At 35.9% G+C, this 17,556-nt stretch overlaps 2 protein-coding genes and 1 long non-coding RNA gene across 4 annotated transcripts; 2 read left to right on the top strand and 1 right to left on the bottom strand.

Annotated features, from left to right (window-relative positions):
• The first annotated feature begins 2,203 nt into the window (after positions 1–2,203).
• On the top strand, positions 2,204–6,853 carry LOC140976972 (probable pectate lyase 5). The gene is made up of 5 exons (XM_073441445.1): positions 2,204–2,751; positions 3,679–4,381; positions 4,461–4,652; positions 5,367–5,572; positions 6,535–6,853. Exons 1-5 carry the CDS (start codon positions 2,615–2,617, stop codon positions 6,749–6,751), a joined length of 1,455 nt encoding a protein of 484 aa, XP_073297546.1. The 5' UTR covers positions 2,204–2,614; the 3' UTR covers positions 6,752–6,853.
• A 306-nt stretch (positions 6,854–7,159) lies between these two features.
• LOC140976971 (uncharacterized) lies at positions 7,160–16,308 on the bottom strand. 2 transcript variants are annotated; one of them, XR_012175350.1, is made up of 19 exons: positions 15,967–16,308; positions 14,873–15,126; positions 14,610–14,765; positions 14,348–14,506; positions 14,126–14,209; positions 13,352–13,419; positions 12,915–13,283; positions 12,762–12,813; positions 12,504–12,662; positions 12,261–12,404; positions 12,057–12,159; positions 11,823–11,969; positions 11,704–11,758; positions 11,545–11,603; positions 11,366–11,432; positions 10,942–10,978; positions 10,794–10,845; positions 8,051–10,254; positions 7,160–7,176 (listed from the first exon to the last, which is right to left on the bottom strand). XR_012175350.1 is itself a non-coding variant. In XM_073441444.1 (18 exons), the coding sequence occupies exons 1-18, from the start codon at positions 16,163–16,165 to the stop codon at positions 8,120–8,122; spliced, it is 4,299 nt and encodes a 1,432-aa protein (XP_073297545.1). In that variant the 5' UTR covers positions 16,166–16,308; the 3' UTR covers positions 7,824–8,119. The 2 variants fall into 2 exon arrangements, 1 of the variants encoding a protein (XP_073297545.1); XM_073441444.1 differs by lacking the exon at positions 7,160–7,176 and having other exon boundaries at positions 7,824–10,254.
• On the top strand, positions 7,183–8,312 carry LOC140976973 (uncharacterized). The gene is made up of 2 exons (XR_012175351.1): positions 7,183–7,352; positions 7,384–8,312. It is a non-coding gene; the product is annotated as an uncharacterized lncRNA (long non-coding RNA).
• Positions 16,309–17,556: the final 1,248 nt, after the last annotated feature.

Here is a 17,556-nt window from a genome sequence, read left to right as displayed (position 1 = left end):
ATAAAGCATTACTTTAAACTAAAATACACGTAGATATACCACTTGAAGCTAAGACTTAAATTCCTACACACAAAAAAAAAATCATACAAGACAATCTTATTCTCCTTTTCGTGCAACTTGCTGAGGTTGGCCAAGGATAACACACACACACACACACACATATATATATATATATATAAAATAGATTATAGAATCGAAAGTCGATCGTTTTATCAAAATTTGTAGTTGATAATAGTAATGAAATTCTAATTTTTTTAAACTGTACAGCAGCTCAAGAGTCAGTTTCAATTATTATATCCTCAAAAACAATTATTGCACCCAACATATATGCATGTATATATACACATTGAACATAAATAATACTTAAAGATATTTAATCCAATTGTCATATTCAAAGTTATCAATTAGCCGTTTTCACCGACGAGGATTCGTGGAAAATAAATCTTTCGCCAAAATAATCCAATTTTAGTAAACAAATTTTGAGTTGGATACATACTTAGGTGGCTAATTGTTTCAAAAACAATTTTTTATAAAAAAAAATGTGTGTTTTTTTTACGATTATAATGATTTATATTACAGAAAATGTAATCGTGAATTTTCAGTAAATAAAAGAGTAGGTCTCTTGTGAGACGGTCTCACAAATCTTTATCTGTGAGACGGGTCAACCCTACCGATGTTTACAATAAAAAGTAATACTCTTAACATAAAAATAATATTTTTTCATGGATGATCCAAATAAGAGATCCGTCTCACAAAATATAACACGTGAGACCGTCTCACACAAGTTTTTGCTTAAATAAAATTGTTTTAAAAAATTATCATGGATAGTCATTTCTAAATTGTTGCGACTTTCTCTGGTATGGAACATGTGATATTACCCATCCCCATAACATAATTATGTAAGAAAATATTTATTATCTTCCTATGTCCCAAATATATAGATTTATTTGTCTTTTTACACAGATTAAAAAAATCAATAGAACAAAAAAAAAACTTCCAATTTCATATATTCAATTGGACTATATATTAATAAAAACCAAGAAAAAATATTACTAAATATAAAAATTGGACTATATATTTAGAACAAAGAAAAAAATAAAATAAGACTATTTACATGAGACAGTAATATGAACAATTAATGATATAAATATTACACAAAAACTGCTGTGAGACGGTCTCACAGATCAATTTCGTGGGTCGAATATCTTATTTGGGTCATCCATGAAAAAATATTACTTTTTATGCTAAGAATATTATTTTTTATTATGAATATAGGTAGGATTGATCCGTCTCATAGATAAAAATTCGTGAGACCGTCTCACAAGAAACTTACTCTAATATTACACTCACTTTTCATGCATTGATCATTAATTTAAAAGTCTAAATGGGATCCCAACATTAATACACAGTGTTGGCCTACTTGTGATGCAAGCTTGTGAAATAAATCCATACTTAATATTAACAATTCATATTTTAAAATATAATTTTTATAAAAATTTAAATTTACTATATATAGCATCAAACTAAGTGTTCAATATTATTTTTTTTACAAAAATTCATGTGAAACGGTTTCACGGATCAATTTTGTGAGTCATATATTCTATTTGGTCACAATGAAAAATATTACTTTTTATGCCAAAAATATTACTTTTTATTATAAATATGGGTATTGTTGACCTGTCTCATGAATAAAAATACGTAAAAACAATTAAAATTAGTAGCATCTTTTGATTTTCACCATGACGCCATTAGGCAAAGAAAGTCAGCACACTACACTAGATTTTGAAAGGTATGGCTATCTCTTCGTGATGCTTGTTTTTTTTTCTTTAAAAAAAAGATTTATTTTTTGTTTGGACAAAAAACTTCTTATGATAATTTGTGAAAAAAGATCGTCTCGCCGCTCAATTTTGTGGTAAGGATTTTCGAACCGACTTAACTTATGAAAAATGTTATTTTTTATGTCAAAAATATTTTTTTATGTCAAAATTTTTTGTATTTCAAGTTTATCTCCCAACTATCTACATGTATATTAAAAGATTCAAGTTATGGTACATTTACCATAACTTGAATTTTGTAATAAAAAAAACTATAAAATTGTAATATATTATATAATCCATCATTACAATACTATATATATAATATTACAGACATTTTTTTTAAATAATATACATATATGTATATATATATGGCTAGCAAGGTAGGAATCTGTTACAAAGAAAAGAGCAGCCATAAACAGAACATGTTCACACCAAATACCCACAAAACACACACACACCGCTCCCATGTCCCCATAACAGCCACCCCTCCAAATCTGAACAGAGTCCCTCCCCTTTTTTCATCTTGCAAAAACCCAAAAGCTCTTAAGAAAAACAAGATCACACAAACACACACACAACCTTCCACTCAATCCCAAATTAAAAGAATGATTACTATATAACAGACAATTTCTTGTAATGGTTAGATATCCCAAATCCCCCATTCAATAGCCAAGAAAGAAATCTCTTCCTTTCTTTGGTGTATCCTTTACAGAAACAGATCAAAACAATTTCTACAATAGCAAACCATATACTCTTCACCACCCCCATTGTCTTTCTTTCCCTTCTTTCTTCAAAGAATGCTTCCCCAAAACAGCATTCTTTTGGTTTGCCTCTTCATTTACATTTCTTCTTCTGCTGCAGCTTCTGATTTCTTGAATCTCACTGTCCCACATCAGCACCCAAACCCTGAGGCTGTGGTTCAACAAGTGCAAAGGTAAAAGTTATTTTGTTCCCACATGTTGAACACATTTTGCAAGAAGAGTGATCAAGATTCTGTCTTGTTGTTTTGACCATTTTGGGAATTTTGTTGTGTGGTTAATTCCTCTATTTGGCAGAAAAGTTGGGATATCTCAAGAAAAGAGTGTAGTGCTACATTTTCTATCTTTTTTTGGTTATTTGGGAAGTTTATGATATGGGAAATCACTGTTAGGACAAAATGCTCGAGAGTCTTCAAAATTTAGGCTAAAATGCAACTTGGTTTTGCTGAGTTTTTATTGGTTTTATTCTTTTGTTAAAGACTTCCCCTACCATGTGTTGTTTTTATTAGTTTACATTAAGTTTTGAACATTGTTTCTTGATTTCTTGGTGCTCAATAGCATTTCAAGAAATGGAATACGAACTAGCAGCAGGGTACTCGCAAATTTGACATATAGATTCCATTTCCAAGGTTTTTTTTTTGTGTGCATTATTCTGTTTCCGTTGTCATTTTATCCATTTCCTGCAGAAAACAGATGAAAATACCATGTAGGGTCCATTTTCTGATGCCTCTAATTGATTTCCCTTCTTCATTTTTATTGCTTTCTTGTCGATTCGTCAATTCACAAAATAAGCGATTATTGGATGAACGTTGGGTAACAATTTTTATATTATATTATATTATATTTTATTATATATATCCAGTTTCGCCAATGGGACTCATCTGTCGTCAAATAATATATAATAAAGTATATATCCTCCTTTTTTTTATTTTCTCAAGTTTCTTTCTTTGCCTTTATTTTCAAGTCTATATAATTTTTCCCATGTGACTTGGTGGGAAATAGTAAGGCCTAGCNTAAAATAAAAAAATAGTGTATGAAATATTTGTGTTCTTGAATCATGGGAGAGTTGATATTTTCACTAAATTCTTGTGACGTTTCTACAGGAAACTCAATGACTCAATATCAAGAAGGCAAATGCTACTAACAAAGCCACCGGAATGTCTGACCGGAAACCCTATCGACGACTGTTGGCGCTGCGACCCCGATTGGGAAGCCAACCGCCAACGCTTAGCCGATTGTGCCATCGGCTTCGGCCAAGCGGCACAGGGAGGAAAAGGCGGCCGCTTTTATCTCGTAACCGACTCATCTGACCATGACACAGTGAACCCTGTCCCCGGAACTCTCCGTCACGCGGTCATCCAAGATGAACCCCTATGGATCATCTTTCAATCCAGCATGCTCATCAAGCTCAAACACGAGCTCATATTCAATAGCTACAAAACCATCGATGGTCGTGGCGCCAACGTCCACATAACCGGTAACGGATGCATCACTTTGCAATACATAAGCAACGTGATCATCCATAATGTGCATGTCTACAACTGCAAACCATCAGGGAACACCGACATACGGTCCGGTCCGACTCATGTAGGTCACCGTGGTCGATCTGACGGAGACGGGATATCGATTTTCTCATCAAGAAACATATGGATAGACCACTGTGCCTTGTCACATTGCACCGATGGATTGATCGATGCTATCATGGCGTCCACGGCCATCACCATTTCTAACAGCTATTTCTCACACCACGACAAGGTTATGTTGTTGGGTCACGACGATAGGTACTTGCCGGACTCTGGAATGCAGGCATGGCGAATGGTTACTCTTATTGTTTTGCGATTTCGAGTTAGTTTGTATCTTGATCGTGAGCGCTTCGATGTGGCAGGTAACGATCGCGTTTAATCATTTTGGAGAGGGGCTGGTGCAAAGGATGCCAAGGTGCAGGAGAGGGTACGTACATGTTGTCAACAATGATTTTACACAATGGGAAATGTATGCAATTGGTGGCAGCGCTAATCCCACCATTAATAGTCAAGGCAATAGGTACACTGCCCCGGTCGACCCTAATGCTAAGGAGGTAATTTTCCTAACTTCGATATGCTCACCTCCGTGTCCACCTATGAGATGATGCGTATTTATTAGATATGTAATTTTGATATGTTTCATCATATCTAACAGATGAGTGACACTCCATTGATAGACACAGTAAATATGCAATATATGTATATATATCTATTCTATTTTATTAAAGTTGAGGACATGATACTAACCACTAGGAAAGACACCAACTTTTTCTTCCAATTTTACCCTTATATGATACTAATATTACGCTTTTGTTTGTTTTTTTTAAAATTTCAACACACACTTTTAATTTTTTTTAAAACAACAATTCAAACATTAATTTAGTCCCTTCATAATTTGTCAAATTTTACTTTAGTCCATCGATAATAATAAAAAAGATTGTACACCCGCATCGCGTGCTCAATGCCTTTTTATGATAACCATAGAATTAATAAATTATTACTTTTCTTGGTTAATAATATTTTATTGACCTGGGAAGTGGCATGGTTAGAAAAGTTGAATTCTTAGGATTGTGATATCCTTGTTTTTTTCTATTAGAATGTAATAAACTAAATGGATCTAAAAGTGTTTCTTGGTAGCCATCACATGTGTTGGATATGAACAAATTAGACCGAATAATCAAAGAATTGTCCGTGAAAATATTGTTTGTGTGCGTGACTTTAATTATTTATTTATTATTGCAAATTTCATTTCACCATGATATATATAGGTGACAAAACGTGTGGAAACGGACGAGAATGTATGGAGTGAATGGAATTGGAGAACAGAAGGTGATATATTGGTAAATGGGGCATTTTTTGTGCCCTCCGGTGCCGGCCGGAGCGTCCAATATGCAAAGGCATCTAGCGTCGAGCCTCGGGCGGCTGTCTTCGTCGACCAACTCACCGTGAGCGCCGGTGTTCTTGGCGGCCCCAGGTATGTATAAATCATTTTAACTCCAATTTGTGCCCACACACACACACTTTTCAATAATATTTTATTTTATATTGTGACAATACTCGATAAACAAAGCGATTCTAGCATTTTTTTAGTGGGTCACGATAAATGTGGTCCCTATAATTGCAAATCGGTAATTTGGGCCCACTTAACGATGATGCATACCATGTTGGGCCCATTGGACTTTATACCCAAAATGGAGTTTGAAAAGAATCTTTAACCAATGTGAATAGTTTCGCTAATAATAGATCGACGACATGTTTCTAAACACTTTGCATTGGATTTGGAAAGAGATTTGAAATCCATTTATAATTTTAAAAGTATCAATTAAACCATAAATCAAATCTTAAATTCATATCTTATTTATTTACATATTAATTAATTATAAAAAATAATAAATTTAAAATGACATCATTACTGAATTTGAAACACCATATAATCATGAAAAATGTGAATTTGAAATTTATGGTCTTGGTTATCTAAAATAACAAAAATACAGTTGAATACATTTGAAATTCATCGATCCAAATACAATATAAAACAATTTGATCAATATATGATTCTCTATAAATTTGAAATATCAAGTCGAATATTATTTCTATTTCTTTCATGACTGAGATCAAATAAAAGTAGGCTAACATGGGTATACCATCTAAATTAAACATTTGAAGGTTGCTGAGGGGGGAAAAACAATTTATTCAATCCAAATATGTAACTTTCTAACATAGGCCTACCCAGTTGTCGTTTGCATGGACGTTTTGAAAGCGATACAAGATGCTTTCTAGTGGTTCTAACATTTGAGGGAAGGTTTTACCCCTTAATTTAGATTTGCAAAAACAAAGCATACGTAAGATGGAATCAAGAATGCTATGTGAAAAGCATATTTCATCATTCAAATTTTGAACAAATTGAAATTTTCCACCATCATTATTATAATGCAGGGATAACAGCATTAGTATGTCATACGGTGGCGGTGGCGGTGGCGATAGCAGGTCTGCCGGAGATGGCGACTTCTTAGGAATGATATTCGGGAGCGGCACAACATCTACACATTCTTCTCCAACCACCACGATCTTTTTGTCATTTCTAATCATTGTGATTATTATATGCAGTGCCACTCACCCTCATTATTACTCTATCTTGTTGCTATTATCATAGGTATTCAAGAAAAAATAGACAAGATTCAAAAATAGACAATGAATGGAAATGCCAAAGGCCCCGCTTATATTTAATATTCTTATCCAGATTGAGTTGCAGATCATGTGTAAAGATACTTCATGGATGTTCCCTAAAATGGTAACTCATTTGACATTAAAAATGAGCACTGATGCAAAATACTTTCAAAATGTCTACAAAAATTTTGTTAAACAGATTGAAGTCCAGCCATTGTTTAAATTCTAAAGAACTTGTATTAAAGAAGACTTTATCCATCCATTTTTCCGATTAACTTTAAATATGATTCAGGTTGCACAATAAACCGATAAATTCTAAGATTTATTTACCAGAACAATAATTAAAGCATAGAATGCGGAACTTACGATAAGGAGCACGTTAGCACAGTAACACCAATCATGAGTTGATGCCTATGCAGAATAGCATTATGTAGAAACCAGAAAAAAGCTAAATGCACAAATGGATGATCCACCATCAACAACAGAGTTATGATAGGCATGTATTTCAAATTCATCAAAAATCCAACATCCACGAATATTTACGAGCCTATCAAATTTTCAAAATACCAAAATAAACAGTTTGTAAGGTTAAACAGAAGGTCAGCACAATTTCCAGAGCTTGGCCATCTTTACCTGCAGTAAAATAGAATGCCTTCGAAGGTTGGAAATATAAGACTATTGATCTAGATATGGGGAATAGCAAATTACAGACAGAAAAAACAGTTGTAGAGTTGAAAAACCAGCAATGTTATTTATATATCCTCACTCACACATGCGTATCTTCAGGTCCTAGCATTGCAAGGGCATACTTAAAATTTCTAAGAATCAGGAGTTTGTAATTTTTCAAACTGGGGGTGTTTCTGAATTTACACCTTAAACACAACATGCGCCAATCTAAGACAGTTTTACTCAAATAACTCAATCGATTTTGGGATATGCTTAAGTTGCCTGCCCCACAAGGTGAGAAAAATGTTTGAGAACAGGAGGATTAGAGTTATTAAGTAAACCATAATATTAAGAAACTGCCCCTCAAAGGATGTAAAGTTGAAAGACACAAGTGTAGTAAGGTGCATTAATTCCAGTTGGACTGCATGAACTTTCATCTCTTAGCATGCCAGCATATTTTGCATGTTGTCTTTCTCACACATGTATACCACCATGCTAAATATGTTACTAATCACAATGGAATCACATTGGTCATCATATTCAGATGAACAGAAGATGACACATTATAACCCAAGCCCTTAAAACATACAAAAGACAGATACATGGTATATGAAGTAACCTCTAGGCGTCATGACCACCCTCCTTTGCTATTTCCGTCACCCCAAGAGCTACTAGCTGCAGCTTTGCCTCAAGAATCAGATGGCCTTTTGTCCTGATCAGAATCTTTAGTCTGCCCTCCATCACTAGCTTCTGGCCAATTCCAGTTTCCAAATAAGCTAGCATTGTCTTGCGCGGTTTCCCTGGAGCCAGCTACCGCTTTACCCCATGAATCTGATGTTTCTCTGTCCTTGGTATATTCTTTAGTTTTATTTTCATTACTAGGTTCCGCTTTGCTCCATCTTGACGACTCATTTTGTGAGGCAGTTTCCCAAGAAGCTGATATAGCTTTGCCCCATGAGCCAGATTGTCCTCCACCTTTGTTAGATTCCTTCGATTGCCGAGTATCCATTTCAGAGTTATCAGATGGTTTATTACATTGGGTTGATGGATTCCAATTTGTTCCCTGATTGCTTTCCTTATCTCCCCAGTTCCGACCACCTCGGTTGCCACTACTTTTCCATCCCTCGGAATCATCGTTTGAACCTCTATTCCAGCTGCAGGGCTTTTCCTCACGCGGATCACCTCCAGAGTTATTCCAATCACCCCGTCCTCTGCCTCTAAAACCACCAGGACCACGAAATCCTCCCTCTCTGTCAGATCTCCCTCTACCTCCAATGCCTCCCCTGTCAGAACCCCATCTGCTTTCAAAGCCACCATGATCCGAATCACCTCTACCTCCAAAACCACCACGACCCGATCCACCTCTACCACGGAAACCACCACGATCACCTCTTCCTCCGCGGCCTCTCCAATTTCCACCTCTTCCTCCGTCGCCCGTGTCATCTAGATTATTGCTCCTATCAGTACCATTTCCAGAGTTCCAATTGCTTTTGCCACTCCAAGAAGAGCCCTGGTTACCACCAGTATCAGGTGTTTCACCTTTCAGCCAATTACTTTGGCCCCATCCAATAGATGAACCTCCATCAGCATTCTTTTCGCTCTTCCATGAACCAACTTGCGCAACTTGCCCACCTTGCCCATCTTTTGCTTTGTCTTGGGAAACCGAAGTCCACGCCAAATTATTCTCCTGAGAAACTTCATAAGAACCCCTGTTGCCTTTTTTGCTCCAATCAGAAGACTGACCATCAAAGGAAGTGTTTTCAGTTGTCCACGAAGGCTTATTATTGTCATTTGGTTTCCTTTCTTGGTTCCAACCATCTACATTTCCAGTGGATGTTTTTCCCCAATCAGATGAGCCAGAATTGTTGGAAACATTTGGCATGTTCCAACCACTGGGCCTATAATCCTCATTTCGTTTTGAGCTACCCCATTCATTTCCACCAGTAGATCCTTCATTCGGCTTGCTCCACGATGGTCCTCCATCATGCTTGTTCGACAAATATGTGCCATCCTGCTTGCCCCACAAAGATTTACTATCCTGCTTCCACGATGATCCACCATCAACACCAACAGGCTTGGGTTTATTCCAACTGTCGGCCTGCCCTTTTTCAGTAGCAATTCCACCCACCATTTTAGTATCCCAGTTTTTAGTTTGACCGTCACTTATGTTAGCACTGCCCGAATTAACCCAGTCCCCAGAAGAACTACCGATGTGAACACTGTTTCCAGCAGAAGCAGACTTATCGTTCCATTTTTCTGAGAAATTCTGCCGAAAATGCGCCTGGTTTTTCTCAGAAGGACCTTCCATTTCAGATTCTCTGCCTTTACCCCAAGCAGGCCCACTCTTTCCCCAGCCTCCCACACCATCTTTTTTCGTATCATCCTGGTTTTTCCATTTACTTTCATCTGCAACAGCAGAGTCCGGCAATGCAAATCTATCTTTCTTCCAGGTACTTGCTTCTGGTTTATTAAGTTCTCGACTTGCATCACCCCATCCCCCACTCTGTCTATCTGATGAAACATCAGATTGGCCCCAAGATACCTTAATTCCACAGTTATCTCCAGCGGTGCTCCACTTCTCAGCAGCTTTCCCCCAAGATTCGTTTTTCTCTGCATCGTCAGAGTTATCAGGAGGTGGTTCAACAGATTTGGCCCAGCTATCAGAAGTACCACCACTAACAGCAGCAGTAGCTTGCTTCCATCCACTACCGGTTCCCCAACCATCAACTGGCCCAGCATTAGGAACTGTTTTCTCACCAACTGAGACTGCGCCCCATGATGAATTTTGATTTGAAGTCGCTTTGATCTGCCAACCAGAATCTTCTGCAATACATTTTAGTGCAAGAAAAACAAACCAAAAGAAATGATAATCAGAGGCTCGTACAAGAAGCATGAATGCATTTCCACCAGGATTGTATCCAGATTACCCTCAGTTAAAAACAAAATCTTCAAGAAGGAAAGTAAAAACAGCTACTTAAAGAAAGTTTAGCCAAATAAATTAAGGCTGACATTAACTATCCACTGCAGCTTCTCAAGACTAAAGTGCCAAACACCAGTCTCGGCAATCTAAGCTAATGGATGAAGCAATTCCAGATTAACTTTTTTTTAACCCAACTTTTGTTACTTTTATAAAATTAGAATTGAATTATCCTTTTGAAAAAAGAAATGGCTATAAAAGCTCCAGAGCCGCAAGGATGGCATGTACCAAATGAACATGTAATTGAAACTGGTGTATCTTCTACAGTTCTATGTAAACTCTTTTTCCGCAGAAGGGACAGATGGAGTGTTCACGGATAAACTACCTCTAGTTAGCAATTTAAACTGTATCCGATTTTTAGGATATGAAGATGCACCACCCATACCTTTCATGGCATCACCAGCTACAGGATCAACAGAACCAGATTCATTTGGAAGCTGCAAATACTTCTCTGTTCATCAACATTACTCGTGCACGAGAACAAACAGATGTGCTCCCATAACAAAACAGAATACCCTATAATCAAAACTAACCGAGAAGCTTGATGTTGGCAAAGACGACCAAGAAGAACTGAAAATGTAAGCACACCATATCGTATGTCAGCAAGGGAAACCAACAATAACCCCAAACGCAAATGTGAAGGCAGTTTTTCTCTGAGTCATTTTCAATACAAGAAGCAATTCCCTAGAGGCTATAGGTATTACATCTTCCATTTCATTAGTCAAATGGGGATCTTCTCATAACAATTCGATAAAGGTTGATAAAAGCATCTGTCTACAAATAATCGATCTGCAGTTTCGATAATTTAAGAAAGGACCACTCACTAATTATAATCTCAAGTCAAAAACGTTTTTGAGAACGAGACAGGTGCAAATTCTCAACACCATGATGATAATAATATTCCAGAAAATTGAAGTTCAATCAAAATTAATAATGAGCATCAGTTAAGAGTTCAACCTTTCATCAGAACCACCTGCATTCCAATTGTTAACCTCTGCTGACAATGTTGCCCCATCCATCCAGCCTTCAAATATCATACATGTTTTTGTCAATGGAACAAGTATGTGAAAAAGATTGTTATTAGACATGAAGGTGGATGCAAAATAAAGTGATTCAAACCATAAAAGGCACATTACCACTTGCACCATCACGTGTTTCAAGGAAATCAAAAGGTTTTACAACCCCCGAGTCCTCCCTGTAGAGCACAAAAAAGTTTTTCACAGACTATGGAAAACCAAATCAAAATTGAGAATCACATCAATTATTTTCAACTCGGAAGCAGAATGCTGCCTTACCCCTGGGAGATGGCTGGATTTCTTCCTCGAACCTCAGATAAATTCTCACTTTTCACTGCAACATTACAAGAGGTGTTTTAATAAAAATAATGATAAAGATCAATATTGCTTCATCATACCCTTTAAAATCTTTTTTTGCGAGTCCAGCTTCACAGTGACATCAGAACGACGAACAGCCAATACTCGACAAAGGTAACCCTTTAAAGGGCCAACTCTGATTCTTAATGATTGGCCAACAGAGAACATTCCATTTTCCTGGCGTTTAACTACATCGAAAAAACACATTTGACAGCTTAAAAGAAGCAGTAGCTTCAAATGAGTCCAACGTCAGATTTTGAAATTAAAAAACATACATTTGCATTTATCATCCTTCTCTTGCCAAGATTTGCTAGGAGATAAAGGAGATTTTGGGGACGATGGTAAATCCATAAAGCTTGAAGACCCAGGTTCACTACCCTGAAACCAAGTTAAATTTTGACTGTAAGGGAGAACAGTATTCTGTCAAAACAAGAAAAGCAGTTAAAATTCCTGGTTTTTACGATTGAATACAGACAAACCTTTGCATTTGATGCAACGCCAGAAGAATTGACTTTCTCACATAGCTGCCCTTTAATGCAGATATAACCATCATTCTCCTGTTCAGTTTCATCACACAAAAACAATATCCCTTTGTATATCTTTTTAACAATCCCTTGTTTATCCTGCAATGCCAATTTAATATTCACTTAAGCATATTAGCCTTTCAAAACTTAAATATAATATAAAAATCGAATTTTCTAATAAGAAGTTTAATGCCAGACCTTTAATGGACCTTCTAAAACCCGGACACAGTCGTTAATTGATACCGTGTTTGAAAGGTGGTCTACCACAGTGAATAATTTCTTATCAAACGATGCTCTTTTCAGGTCACTTTGTTTAATGGTGATCACCGATGGTCCTTCTGAGCCTTCTTTAATGACCTGAAATAAAGGAAAAGGAACAAAGACAGGGTGGATCGACATATATAAACAGTTCAACCAGCTATAGTTTTACTTTTATGAAGTGTAAAATGTTTATACCTGGACACTATCACCCTTCTCTGAGCCAATGACAACACCAAAATCCCTCCGCCTTGCACACAGGTCAGGATTGTAAAAAAGATTTTAAATAAACCACAAATGCAAAAGGTAGAAAAAATAAGTCCTAAAACATGATAACAACAAGAAACCTACCCAAAAAAAACCAGATCATGCATAAAACTTGTTCCAACATCAGAGCTAGAAGAACCCTTTGATTTCCCATCAGAGCTAGACGGGCCCTTTGATTTCCCACCCCGTTGGTCTAGCTTTACATCTTGAACCTGCTGTTTCTTTTTTTCACCAAAAAGTTGAGAAAGCCACTGTACATCAGTAGATTCATCCTTTTTTGAACTCTCAAATTTCAAGAGCTCTACTTCAGTAGGAACCACACCCCAATAATTTAATGAGTCCATGGGTATTTTTTTGTACAAATAACCATCCTTTAGCATCATCCCATCAAGAAACTCAAACATCTCATTAGTATCACGGTCCCGGCGATATTGAATAAGAGGGCGGAACTCCCTGCATTTGTAACATGTTAAAGACTAGACCGTAAACACAGTGCAATAAAATATTGAACACCAAATTACTCAAGTTCACTAGAGCTGATCAGTCTTTGTGCCGGAATGGCAGTCCTCTTAGCAGGAATGCCTCCACCCTACACATGCATACAAGGCGAAAAATAAGAGATATCTTTACTAACATCATAAAAAAATATGATTCATAAGTGAACAACTTTGTGTGGTTGCAGGATCATGTAGCAAATCTCTTGGTCTAGTACAAATTTTACTGAGGAAAATGAAGAGTAAGCGGAAAACTCATACTAGGCAATAAGTGAATTCAACTACTAGTCTACCACCACCACCACCCAAAAAACGAAAAGAAAAAAGTGATCAACATATTATCAGCTCACAAAGTTGTAATGCAGCAGCCAGTTGAAATGAAGATTCAATGTCATATCTGACATAATATAACCAAGTTAGTTAGATCATGCAACGGAGTAGGCGTGTTTAAAAATCAAATAATCTCACTTATTTCAACCAAATAAAAGAAGATGATGAGGCACAAAATATAGCCTTCATCCAGCCATCAAAACCAACTCCTCGAGGGAAGATTAAAAAGGACAGAAGAAAAACAGGCTACAAATTCAGATAAGTTTAATCTTCACAAAAATCCTGGAAACAGTCGAAAGGTGGTAAATTTAGTTCAAAACTTTCAATATAGGCTAATCCTAAAAATTAACAAATTTCAAATTGAAAAACATTAAATTCATCATCTTGAAAGTGAAAATTTCTTCCAAAAAGTAGAATAAAAAGGGTAAAATCGTGTAAAAATTAAAAAATATGTAGAAAGAATCAACTTACAAATTTTCCAGCCATTGCTTTCAAATCAATTCTTGGAATCAGCTTTGCAGTCACCTTTTTCCGAGAATCATTCACAGCTACAACCTAGAATAATCATTGAAACATTACACAAGATTTTCGGACAAATGATAACAAGGATTGCCAATAGCATGTTGGAAAGATGTACACCAAGATAAGGAACCAAGAGCATTTAACCATTTCAGTACAGGAACAAATACGTACCATAGCAAGATCACCTTTGTATTTCCCACTCTTTACACGGGCCCACATGCCCTTAGAAATTCCACAAGACTTGCTCCTCATAGACAACAGCTGAGACATTTCACTGTTCGGAAGAGGTGCTGACTTAGTTGAATATATGGTGCAAAGCCCTTTGCATGCCTATGGTTTCATAAACAAATGGATCAGCACTTACTCAATCCCAACCCTGAGCCAACAACAAGACGTTCAAGCAAAATGAGTGCAGAAAGAGTAGGAAGAGCACCTCGTAGATATCAGATTGCTTGTCAGCTTCAATAAATATGAAGCCCTTTATATGATCAGGTGCAAATGCAGAAATTATCTGCAGCTTATTTCCCAAACATTTCAAATCCACATATTTCTGCATAAGACAGAATGCAGAATACCTCTCGCGGTCGACCTATGAGAAATTTGTTTACAATAAATTTAAAGGAAGAAAAAAGGAAGTGGCACAAAACAAACTTCAAAATGTTGAATTAGCATGTCCCACAAGTTTACAAAATATACCGTGCATTTGACTTTCCAGATTGTTGGATCCTTGGTAGATGGCACATGCATGTTCCCCTCAAACAATCTCTTGCGATCATAAGTGTCTTCTGCATGAGTAACAAAACCAGCTCCGGGTTTATATCGCTCTTCCATCATTCTTTCAAACTCTTCCTCACTCATCACCTCCTCTTTAGGAATGAAAGAAACGGGCTGGGCTTTCTCGGATTCATTCTTGTTATCAGACTTTGGTGCAAATTCATCTTCAGAAAAATCTGTTCCAAATTGAGACAAAACAGTAAGTATTTTGAATAGGAAAAACAATGCCTGATACAAGAAGAAAAAACTATCTTGATCACAATTTTATTTCAGATAACACGCATCCAAGCCTTTAAATTAAGCCCATACAGAGAACCAACCCAGCTATTAGCTTCCTAAGGAGTTCCAGTGAGTTTACAAAAGATGGTTTAGTTGATAGATTTGGACATTCAGACATTATAATTTGGAAAAAGAAACTTAAAGGACAAAAGTTGTAGGCAGAAAAATGCAAGCATGCTGGGTAAATTGGCGAGAATGACTCAAGAAGTTTATTGAAAGCCACCAAAGATTCATGCATACTTCCCAAAAGTTAAATGCATATAAAGCTAAATTTAATTGGAAAAATGTTCTCTAGGAAAATCGTCAAATAAATGTAGGTGCAAAATAATTTCCTCACAACTTCGAGAATGGACACATTTGAAAAATTGCAAACAAAAACCATCTTGTACATGCGCGTAATAGCACATAGGCATATACCCAAAAGGAAGTCCAGAGGAGAGAACAGCGGAAAATTGAAAAACCACACTTCAATCATTAAAAATCTTAATACCCAAAACAATTTCAAATTACAGAAAAAAATGACGGACCCTCGAGCACAATGTCGCAAACCCAAAAAAAATACAATCAATCATACAAAAAACAATTCTAAACTAGAAACAACACAAACAAAAACTCCCAAAAAACCCTTAACTTAACGCTTATTCTAAAATAAAACCCACAAAAAAATTAGAACGCAGACAGCCACAGGAAACAGGATTGTACAGATCTTAGTTTTTTTCTTTTTGACAAATAATCACCGGAATCGAACATGTCGTCGTCGTCGCTGTCATCACTATCCATGTCGACCTCGAATGACGCATCATCAAAGAACTTCAACGCTCCGCTTCGGTTCTTCCTTTTCCGTCCAGTTTTATCATCGTCTGCTCCGCCGCTCAATTTTCTCTTCCCCTTCCCACCACTGTCACTCACTTTCTCCTTACCTTTGGCCGACACCATTGCAAATTTCTCAAAATTTCTTCAATTTTTGGGGATTCCTCACTACTAACAGACGCAATGCAGCAGCATTTCGCACTTTTGTCGGAGAAAATTGGCGTGGAAATTTGATTTGATATATTGAATATTCCAGTTATTTTAGTCTTATTTCGTTCTTGTGAAATTGGATAAATTAACAGTTTTTATTATTATTATTAAATTAATACATCGAAATCAAATTTGAAAATTTAAAACTTAATACATAAAAAAAAATAAGAAAAAATATGGAGAAAAAACGTTATTTTCTAAAATAAATACAATATGTGCACGTGAAACAATTGTTTAACTTAGTTGATTACTTTTAATTTTTCTAATTGTTAATTATGGTTAAATTAAAAATAATTTTTAGAAATTATTATATATTGAAAAGTATAAATAAATTATATTAAATTATAATAAATTAATTATATAAATAAATTGGATTAATTATATAATTACCATTCTTTACATTGGATCATCAACAAACTAACATGTATGTCACGTACTTGAAAATTTATTTAACTCTATGTATGCCTTATGCTTAAAAATTATTTTTATGGGCAGTAGATAAGTACGAAGAGTTAGTCAGAGGGTTTATCGATGAAACACTGACCAAGACGATATTCTCACCACAGGTTTAGGATTCCTTCCTAACTTCCTATTTCAATCCCTGACGACGTAAAGGAACCTACGGGCGAGTTACGTGCAGTGATACATTGCTACAAAATAGCGAGCCAATGTTGTTTGTCATCACGGAGAGCAAGTCAGCGCTAGAAAACGATGTCATCTCGCTACATGCTTTGTTTATCGACCTTAAAAATGTGAATTTCAACTAATTTCAATATGTTCTACGACACACAAGAAAAACATGCATAGAAGTGCACATGATTCAATGTCAATAAATCTAAGCAACTTGCATCCAACTAAAAGAAAATACATATCTTTTAAAACTAGTGGAAAGTGGGTTATAAAACTACACATCATATATATTTCTCTCCCGTGATATACTCCGTGTCATGTTCACCATCTATCCCATCTACTTCTCCGTTCACACATACACCATCCAAATATAGTGAGTCTAAAGACTCAACAAACACATTCAAGTCCTAATAAAACATGAATATGACAAGGGACTATATGAAACACTTTTTACTTCACTTTTATACGAAAGACATATATTACAAATGTTGTAACCATCAATAAAGCTCGTAAAAAATTTGTGCTTATAAAAATCCAGCTGGTGATTTACAAAAAAGGCAAACCATAATTTCATGAAACATCATGATGCATTCATATTAAAATAACTTTAGAGCAAAAAAGATTTTATGTTAGATTCTCAATAATATCATAACCATTCTATAAACTCTAAATTAATC

Source organism: Primulina huaijiensis, chromosome 5 (assembly GCF_012295235.1).
Source record: "Primulina huaijiensis isolate GDHJ02 chromosome 5, ASM1229523v2, whole genome shotgun sequence".
Lineage (NCBI taxonomy): Eukaryota > Viridiplantae > Streptophyta > Magnoliopsida > Lamiales > Gesneriaceae > Primulina > Primulina huaijiensis.
This window is presented reverse-complemented; position numbering and strand designations above follow the sequence as displayed.